The sequence below is a fragment of the Otolemur garnettii genome, unplaced genomic scaffold (genome assembly GCF_000181295.1).
Source record: "Otolemur garnettii isolate 467f Iridium unplaced genomic scaffold, OtoGar3 scaffold00091, whole genome shotgun sequence".
NCBI classification, from domain to species: domain Eukaryota; kingdom Metazoa; phylum Chordata; class Mammalia; order Primates; family Galagidae; genus Otolemur; species Otolemur garnettii.
Window position 1 is genome coordinate 4,096,794 of NW_003852486.1, and position 10,079 is coordinate 4,106,872.

The 10,079-nt window shown below is 50.9% G+C and overlaps 1 protein-coding gene and 1 non-coding gene across 4 annotated transcripts in view; both read right to left on the reverse strand.

The window, feature by feature from the left end:
- Window positions 1-1,675: 1,675 nt before the first annotated feature.
- The window catches only part of SEMA4A (semaphorin 4A), a 26,991-nt gene continuing 18,587 nt past the window's right edge, over window positions 1,676-10,079 (reverse strand). For all 3 annotated transcript variants that reach the window (XM_012808565.2, XM_023516448.1, XM_023516446.1), the window contains 5 exons: window positions 5,625-5,805; window positions 4,104-4,222; window positions 3,820-3,977; window positions 3,422-3,522; window positions 1,676-3,017 (listed from right to left, as the gene is read on the reverse strand). In XM_012808565.2, the coding sequence (XP_012664019.1) occupies window positions 2,422-3,017; window positions 3,422-3,522; window positions 3,820-3,977; window positions 4,104-4,222; window positions 5,625-5,805 (1,155 nt within the window). In that variant the 3' untranslated portion in view covers window positions 1,676-2,421. The remainder of the gene's footprint in view (window positions 3,018-3,421; window positions 3,523-3,819; window positions 3,978-4,103; window positions 4,223-5,624; window positions 5,806-10,079) is intronic.
- Window positions 9,916-10,056, reverse strand: LOC111727052. The gene has a single exon (XR_002774691.1). It is a non-coding gene; the product is annotated as a U4 spliceosomal RNA (small nuclear RNA).

Sequence of the window (10,079 nt, forward strand, 5' to 3'; positions counted from 1 at the left end):
AGGAGTATGGTTTGAAGAGCTTCTGGGTTGCAACCAAAAAATAGCCGGGCGTTGTGGCGGGCGTACTGGCCAGAGCCTGGCGGAAAACTCAGCACCAGAGCTGTGTATTTGGCCCGGGGGTGGGGGGCGCGGAAGGGGAGCATCCATAATGCTTCAGAGCAGGAAGATCTTCCTGTTCACTCCTTTCATCCAAGAGGTGAAGAAATTGAGATGGGCCAGGTGCAATGGTTCACACCTGTAATCCTAGCACTCTGGGAGGCCGAGGCTGGTGTGTGTGTGGGGGGGGGGAATCCCTGGAGCTCAAGAGTCAGAGACCAGGGCAGCACCTGTGGCTCAGTGGCTAGCGCAGTGGCCCCATATACCGAAGGCATGGGGTGAACAGGCAGAGCTGCAGTAGGTTCAAACCCGGCAACAAAAATAGCTGGGCGTTTTGTGGCGGGCGCCTGTAGTCCCAGCTACTTGGGAGGGTGAGGCAAGAGAATCGCCTAAGCCCAGGAGTTGGAGGTAGCTGTGAGCTATGATGCCACAGCACTCTATCGAGGGCGCTAAAAGTAAGACTCTGTCTAAAAAAAAAAAAAAATTAGAAACACTAGTTGGGCATTATTGCAGGCAGCTGTAGTCCAGCTACTCTGGGAGCTGAGGCAGGAGAATTATTTGAATCTAGGAATTTGAGGTTGCTGTGTGCTAGGCTGAGGCCAGGGCACTGTAGTCAGGGCAACAGAGTGAAACTCTGTCTCAAAAAAAAAAGAGAGAGAGAGAGAGCAAGTGAGCTAGGGCAACTCTGGAGGGGTGTAGAGAGACAGCTCGTGGACACTGCAGGAGCTTAGGGGAATCCACAATGGCCCCTGTCTGGTGTTTGGTGGTAACAGGAAAGAGACCAAGTAGGCATGGGGTGAACAGGCAGAGCTGCAAGAAGGGTTGTTTTGTCTTTTCTTGCAGAGAGCACCTGGGAAAATAAAGAAAAAAAAAAACAAACAAAACAGAGAGCACCTGGGCACATTTGTAGGCAGGAGAAGGGAGAGTAATGATGAGGGAGGAGGGTAAAGTGAAAAAGGGGATGCTGGGGGCAGATAACTTATAGAACAAATCCTAGCAGTGATACAGAGGAGGAAGGATGGGGCAAATGCACTGGTTAGCCTCTGCTGGAAGAGGGACATGTGTCTTTGTGACAGAGGAGAGAAGAGGGGTGGTGAGAGATGTGGACAGGGTGTTGTTTGTCAGATATTGGAAAGGATGTGTCCAGGATGGGGGTGGCTGCACGGTCTTTCTATAAATTCATCTACCAAGAGTTGAAGCCAACTGCTGCAGTGGGGAAGGGGGCTGAGCTGGAGTCACGAGAAGTGTGGGAGAGCTGGGGACAGCAGCTGTGGGGCTGCAGCAGGGGAGTTTGTGTAATGCCTGAGGTAATGCTGTCTGGCAGGCACAACTAAGGCTGGCCAACCCCATCCTATTCATGACTCAGTGGAGGAAATTCAAGGCAACCTCCAGCAATGCTCAGCTGAGGACAGGGCTGTAGGGCTGGTTGGTGGGAGGGAGGTACCTCTAAGAGTAGGGGAGCTGGTCTGGAGTTGGGGAGAACCATCACCCACAAACCAAATCCTCTTCCCTACTGATGCTCTCAAGCTGCTTACTCCTTCACATCCTGACAGAGTACTCCAGCCAAAACAGTACCAGTCATAAGTTTTGTCTTTTTAATAAAAAATAATCTGTCTGTGACAAGCAGTTTTCTGAATCCCCAAATAAAGGGAAAAAGAGAGAGGTCAAGAAGTCAGCCAGGGTAAATGAGTGAATGAGGCTCAGAGTACCCCTGCTGTTCTAGCCGGAGCAGAAAGATTCATAATCTGCCCTGGCTAACGCAAGAAGGAAGGTGGTCAGACTTCAGGAAAGACTTCCTGGGAGTTTGCAATGCATGATTGGTGAGGGGAATAGGAGGGAGCTGATCCCTGAAGAACCTTAGAGACCCCTGGGAGCAGGGAGTGCCCAAAGTGGCAACTTCCAAGTAGAGTGCCCAGTGTGGCATGTTAGCTTATGGTGTTTTAGATGTTCGGTGTCTATTACCATAGGGTCCTGGGACAGTGAGGTTTTTTAGGGTATGGAACAGTATGTTCTTTGAGGGTCCCTGGAATGGCCATAACTAAAGGATTCACCCCAGGCCCTCCTACCACAGAGCAAGCACAATCCTGGGGTAGCCTCCTATTATACAGCTTGGTAGAAGGGAGACCTGCAAGGAGGCAGGCTGCTCTGTGTGTGACCCTGTCAGGTGTCACTGTGGTGCAGAGTGTCAGGAAAGCCCCTCTCACAGGAGGAAGGTGGTCTTTTGTGCCACTCCCACCCTGATAAGGCCTGTACTGCTCTGGGGGCCCTTGGCCAGCATGGCTAGATGACTGCCCTGCTCTGCAGCCCTAGCCTGGTGCTCAGAGTTTAAGCCACCTCAGTACCCGGGTAGTTGTCAGTGTCCACATCACTGGCAGAGGTCCTGTGTTCCTTGGGCAGTTGGAGATGCTGCTCCTGGCTCAACGGGGACTTCTCTCTGGGGGGCAGGGTCCCACAGCCCTGGACCTTGCCTCGAGCCCACAGAGCACCCCGTGGGGAGGCCAAGAGGAGAACAAGGGCCCCGGAAAGCACTAACGCAAGGAGGACAGTGACGGTGAGGAAGTGGGGCCAGTAGGAACGCTGGGCTGCCAGAGCAGCCTCACTACTGACCCTGGTGAGAGGCACCTCCACGTGCTCCCGGGGGATGCCTGCCAGTTCAGGATCCAGGGCCAGGGGCTGGTCCTGGCTGTCCACCCAGTAGGAGACCACAGGGTATGAGAAGCCATTCTCAGTGGCCCAGCACTGGTAGAGACCCCCAACTCCATCTTGCAGAATCAGCAAGAGGGAGCCATTATGGACCGTGGAGGAGGCTTCTGGGGCTGGGGCTGGGGCTATGCCGCGAGTCCAGTGGTAAGAAGCCAGGGCTGAATGGTGGGGACAGGGGAGCTCCAGGATGGAGCTGGGGACAGCCAGAACTTCTTTAACTGTAGGCGAAGGAAAGGGGCAAAAGGGTTAAGACAGGGGAAGAAGACAGGAGAGAGTCTCTAACTTGCCTTTAAACCCCATCCCTTGGCTCCAGCTTCCATTTCAACTCCCAAACTCAACTTTCACCCTTCCCCATTTCCAGTCTTGACCTCCATTTACCTCCAGTCCATCTAACTTCAACTCTGACACCAAAATCACCCGCAGCCTCAAACCTGAATACCAGCTTGGCCCCCAGCTCAGAATTCCTCTCGCTCCTCCCCACAACCAGGACTCAAACCCATCCCAATTCTAGAGTTCATATCTCAAGCCAGGCAGGTGCTGGGTGAGGAAACCAAAGCAGGGACACCCACCCTGGCCCAGAAGTCTTGCAGAACCTGTGTGCCTCCCCCCATCCAAAACTCACTTATTCGTGGGCGGCTCTGAGGCCGGAGGCTTCTGCCCATGGGGCCATTGGTACATGCCCACCCCGGGTTCCCTTGCTCCATGTCCTGCTTCCAGGAGTTCCTAAGAGGGCAGGGAAAGCAAATATCATCCCTTGAATCAGCCTAAAGTGGGAAGAAGAAGGAGAAAGGGAGGAAAGTGCAGTGAGGAAGAAGATAGCAGAGTAGACCAGGAAGAAGAGAGGAGAGGAAAGAGGAATCCAGGACAGCTGGAGGAGCTTTAAACCCCCTAGCAAAACCCCACTCCAGAGGGCCCAGCAGAGGACAGGTGGACTCTATCAGTAGCCCCCAGAGAGAGCTGGGTAACAAGGGTCCTTCCTGGCTGTGCATCTTCAGCCATCATCCAGGGACTGGCACTCACAGGTTGTGGGAAGATAGGAGGCCACAGATCTGGTTCTTAGGATCCCAGGCACAGTGGGGGTCCCGGGCAAGGATGCAGTCCACACAGCTCTCATAGACACTACAGTTGGCTCGGGGCACCCTCAAGACACCTCCTGAGAAGCCTACGAACACTGCACCCTGGAAGAGAATTGGAGCATGCCAGGAAGCCCCGGCCATACTTAGGAGAGTCCTGGCCTAGGGAGCCAGCCCAACCTGCCCTCAAGCTGGCCCCACCAGAAGCCCATTTGATGACTCCCTTCCCACCTGGGCGGGGGCCAACAGCAGATTGCGGACAGGCTCAGGGTCAGGAAACAGCTGGATCTCTTCCACCAGATGGGCACTGCTGTCCCCACTCACCACAGCCTTGTGGAGGGACCCTGTGGCTATAGCAGATGGAGAGAGCTGAAGTCATCTCACCTCATCCAAAGGTGGCCTCCCCAGCTGTCAATGGCCTCTGAAGTGCCATATACAGTGGGCACAGAGCAGCCAGAGCATTCACAGCCTTTGTTCCATCAAGATGGGGCTCTCTTGCTGATGGCTCAACTCCTGCCCTCCCTCTGCATCCCTGGAGAAACCCAGCTGTCCACTTTCCCCACATGGGGCAATGGGTAGAGGAGTGCTTCTGTAGAAAGGTGCATCCCCAGCCTCCCTTACTTCCGTCAAGGTCTCTACACTAAGACATTTCAGTAAGCCTTTTAAACGTCATGACCTCGCCAATGGCTTCCTGACTCCTGACACACTGCCCCCCACCTGCCTCCCAAATCTCACAACCTGCTGTCATTTGCTTATGCAGTGTGTATACTGTCTTCACCCATTCCACAAGGACTGCTACTTTTGTGTATTCTTCTCTACTGTAGGTACACCCAATATACGCATGGCTGATACAGTGCCTAGTGATATGCCTGAAGGAGTGTGTGAACTTGGTCACTAGAGATAGGGGGAGGGAAGAAAGAATAAATGAACTTGGTGGGTTTCTTCCACTAAAGCTCGAGGTCATCCACCTCAGCCAGACTCTCAATATGCTTGGCACTTACCGCGTTCCCTGCTCTCTCTTCTTCTTTCCAAAATGACTATTTGAATCTCTCTCTCTCTCTCCTCATACCTCCCACCTTTCCTGCCCTTTCACTCCCAGCTCATGACCTCCTGTGCTCCCACTTCATAGAGAATGAAAGAGCCTTCAGGGAAGAGCCCCCTTAGCTTCCTGCCACAAGTCCACACACTCACCAGACCTCACTCCCAGCCCATCTAAGGTTCTCTGCCACCCTGGCTAATTGTTCCTCCTGTGTCTTTGGACTCCAGCATCCTGCTCCCTCAACCTGTGAATTATCCCCATTCCTGCCCATCTCTTCACCATCTCCCTGTCTGCTGGGTCCTCACAATCTTTCCCATCTATGAAACAAGAACCCTAGCTGGGCCCATGTCACTCCGGTCCCCTCTCCCCCTTCATAGCCAAACTTCCTGAAGGAGTGATCTCTGTCCTCACTGTTTCTGGCTGCTCCTCTACCCACTCACCCTTCACCCCTCTCTAACAGGGCTCCCCCATAACATCCACAGATCTTGTTAAGATCACCAAAGATCTCCCGTCTGCCTCCCCCACTGGACAAAACTCAGAAAGGGGAGAGACCTGCTCCCCTGCTGTATTTTCAGAGCCTAGCAGAGTGCCAGCACCAGCAGGTGCTCAATAAACATTTGTTGAATGAGTGAGTGAATTCTAAGATTTCCCTCTTCAACCTGAGCACAGCCCCTGCCATGCCCTCTGAAGACATCCTGGAGCCCTTTACTCACTGGTGCCCAGGTACATGACCAGATAGCTGTGCCCATCGAGGCCCTGGGCTGTCTCCACTGCAAGTTGTGTGTACTCCACGCCAGACTTCACGAGCAGGGGCATCCCCATCACCTGCTCATCCATCAGAAAATGGTCCTTCATGAAGGTCAAAGCTTTATCTGAGGAGGGGCCCACCGAGCACTGGAAGAGGAAGGGGGCAGATCAGAGTGGCTGTTCCCTTGCCCTGCTCTCTCTCCCTCTTTTGCTGTCCTCCATTGCTCCCCTTCTTGTGGCAGTGCTCCTTTCAGGGTAGTGGCAAAAGCTCAGACTCTGGAGCTGACTGGCTTTGAATTCAAGCCTCTGCATGCCTGGGGGTCCTCCCCTGTGAAGTGGGCATGTTACCAATACCTACCTCATAGGCTAATACATGAAAAATAACTAGGACAGTGCTTGGCATCACAGTACTTGGCATAAGTGCTCAATAAACATTATTATTGCGGCCCTCCTCCTGAGCTCCTTCATCAAGGACACCTAGCAGCCAGCAGGAAGCAGGGAGAAGGCTCCTGGCAGGCAAGGATCTACTTTTACTCGTGTCTGTAGTCCTAGAAGTGGTCTCTACACTTTCTGTTTTTAGCTCACCCATTAGCCACTTACTCTTTACCCCTCTAACAAGGCTCCCCTATAATATAAGCAGTTCTTGCTAAGGCCACCAAAGACTTCCCTATCTGCCTTCTCCACCAGACAAAGCTCAAAAAGGGGAGGGACTAGTCTGTTTTGCTTCCCTGCTGTATTTTCAGAGCCTAGCAGAAGTGTTGGGCATGTAGTAGGTGCTTAATAAATGCATAGCACTGAAGGGCACAGTGGCTCAGCACTGTGGGAGGCTGAGGAGGGAGAATTGTTTGAGCTCAGGAGTTTGAGACTCGCCTGAGCGAGAGTGAGACCCCCGACTCATGAAAAACATGGAAAAACCCAGGCAGGCACCACAGCAGCGCCTATAATCCCAGTGGCTTCTGGAGGCTGAGGCGGTGGGATGCCCACAAGCTGGAGTCTGAGGTTGCAGGGAGTTACCAAGCCACTGCACTCTGCTCAGGGGCATAGGGTGGGACTCTGTCTCAACAACAACAACAACAAAAAATAAATAAAAAATAAATGCATAGCATAGGATCTGACACACACACAGTTGGTACTCAATAAATGTTTGCTTAATCAATGATTGGATGAATGTCACAGAGAGGACGATGCCACCATGAGTATTTCCTATCATGGCCTGTGTGAGATCATTGTAACTCTAGGAGTGCCCTTTCTCCAAATAAACCTGTGATTTCCCACCAAAAAATGTGAGAGTGGGACTATAGGCACCTGCCACAACACCTGGCTATTTTTTGCTGTAATTTGGCCGTGGCTGGGTTTGAACCCACCACTCTCAGTATATGGGGCCAGCATCCTACTCACTGAGCCACAGGCACTGCCCTTACTTTTCTCTTTTTACCAGAGATGGGGTTTTGTTAGGCTTGAACTTCTGAGGTCAAGGGATCTTCCCTCCTCCACCTCCCAGAGTGCTAAGATTACAGGAGCCAGCCACCTCAACTGGCCCCAAAGGAACTTTTTAAAGACATAAAATAGGGGGCGGCGCCTGTGGCTCAGTGAGTAGGGCACTGGCCCCATATACCGAGGGTGACGAGTTCAAACCTGGCCCCGGCCAAACTGCAATAAAAAATAGCTGGGCATTGCGGCAGGCACCTGTAGTCCCAGCTACTCAGGCGGCTGAGGCAAGAGAATTGCCTAAGCCCAAGAACTGGAGGTTACTGTGCACGGCACTCTACCAAGGGGACAAAGTGAGACTATATCGCTTTAAAAAAAAAAAAAAAAAGACATAAACCAGGATGGGAATGAGAGACAAGTACAAAAGCATCCACATTTTGGAAAAGCAAATGAACAGTAAATGACTAGAGAGAGAGAAGAGTCTTCTTGAGCCAGGCCTGAAGGAAGCCTCAAACCATCTTATTTATAAGGCAGATTCCTAAAGTTCATGAATTAGTGGCCCCAGTTACCTTTGGAAGTGAGGCTAAATATGGAGAATTATTTAAAAATCTGTTTAAGGGCCCGGTGCGGTGGCTCATACCTGTAATCCTAGCACTCTGGGAGGCCGAGATGGTGGATTGCCTGAGCAAGAGTGAGACCCTATCTCTAAAAAATAGCTGGGCAGGGCAGCACCTGTGGCTCAGTGAGTAGGGCGCTGGCCCCATATACTGAGGGTGGAGGTTTCAAACCTAGCCCCGGCCAAACTGCAAGAAAAAAATAGCCAGGTCTTGTGGCAGGTCCCTGTAGTCCCAGCTGCTGGGGAGGTTGAGGTAAGAGAATCGCTTTAGCCCAAGAGATGAGGTTGCTGTGAGCTGTGACGCACACAGCACTCTACCAAGGACGACAGAGTGAGACTCTGTTTCTAAAATAAATAAATAAATAGCTGAGCATTGCGGTAGGCGCCTGTAGTCCCAGCTACTTGGGAGGCTGAGGCAAGTAAATCACTGAGCCCAGGAGTTTGAGGTTGTTATGAGCTATGATGCCACCCCACTCTACCAAGGGCAACAAAGTGAGACTCAAAAAAAAAAAATCTGTTTAAGAAGCAGGCAGATTTCTTCCAAGCTCTTCATATCTAGTGACTGCCCCTTCCATGTCCTGGTCCAAGGTTTATCCTCTGGAGAGGGTACAACAAGATTTCTGAATGGAGAACAGCAGGCAGAATGGGGGGCCATCCTGAGCACAGGGATTTAAGTACCAGACATAAGGAGCCAGACCATTACGCTCCAGGTGAAAGATGAGAAGCCCCTGCTTTGGGCAAGCTGACTAGAGGTCCGTAGGGAAACCCCTAAAGACACTGACATTGATGATTCCCAGCCAGGCTGTCCTCAGTGGTGACATAATGGAACCCAGATTGCTGAACCTTCCTCATGGGCACAGAGCTTCCAAACAGCACAAGCATCCCTCATTCCTAAATATGAGCAGGTGGCCAAGGACTAGCAAGTATGTAGGTAGAACCACTAATATGAAAGAAAGAAACCAGAACAAACAAATAGAAAAAGCAAACAGAAACCTAAGAGGAGGTTGGGCACAGTGGCTCATGCCTATAATCCCAGCACTCTGGAAGGTGGGAAGATTCTTTGAGTGCAGGATTTCAAGATAGCCTGAGCAAGAGCAAGACCCTGTCTCTACAAAAATTAGGAAAAAACTCCAGCCGAATAGCTGGACATTGTGGCAGGTGCCTGTAGTCCCAGCTACTCCGGAGGCTGAGGCAAGAGGATTGGTTGAGCCCAGGAGTTTGAGGTTGCTGCGAGCAATGACACCACAGCACTCTACTAAAGGTGACAAGTGAGATCTGTCTCAAAAGAATAAAATAAAATAAAACAATGCATTTTCTATCTGTCAAAAAAAAAAACCAAAAAACCAAACCTATCCTGCCTATGGTCCCATCTACTCTGGAAGCTAAGGCAGGAAGATCACTTGAGCCCAAAGAGCTTGAAGTTGCTGTGAGCTATGATAATGCCATAGCACTTTAGTCTAGATGACAGAGTGAGATCCTGTCTCAAAAAACAAATGAAAGGCCAGGTGCAGTGGCTCATGCCTATAATCCTAGTACTCTGGGAATCTGAGATGGGTGGATTGCCTGAGTTCACGGGTTCAAGACCAGCCTGAGCAAGAGCAAGACCCCCATCTCTAAAGAAATAGCCAGGCATTGTGGCGGGTGCCTATAGTCCAAGCCACTTGGGAGGCTGAGACAAGAGAATCGTTTGAGCCCAAGAGTTTGAGGTTGCTGCAAGCTGTGATGCTCAAGGAGTAGAGTGCCAGCCCCATATACCGGAGGTGGTGGGTTCAAACCCAGCCCCAGCCAAATAAATAAATAAATAGGCTTGGTGCCTGTAGCACAGTGGTTGCGGCACCAGCCACATACACTGAAGGTGGCTGGTTCGAACCCAGCCCAGGCCAGCTAACCAACAATGACAACTGCAACAAAAAATAGCTGGGCATTGTAGGGGGCGCCTGTAGTCCCAGCTACTTGGGAGGCTGAGGCAAGAGAATCGCTTGAACCCAAAAGTTTGAGGTTGTTGTGAGCTGTGATGCCACTGCACCCTACTGAGGGTGACACAGTGAGACTCTGTCTCAAAAAATAAATAAATAAATAAAATTAAAATAATGAAAAATTTCTCAAAAAAATTTGAACACTGAATGCATATTAGATTGAGGAAGTATTATTAATTTTTAAAGGTGTGATAACGGCACCATGGTTATGTTTGTTTGTTTTGTTTTTTAATTCAGTCTCTGTAGAGACTGTCAAAAATTGCCAATGCTGACTATATTTCAAGTCATCATGGTGGGGTATTGGGAAAAGTTTTCAATTAGTAATAATTGCGCCTTGGATAAACCTCATTGGCTATGATACTGCCACTCTGCAAAGCCAAAGCTTCATGGCTATGTTTTTT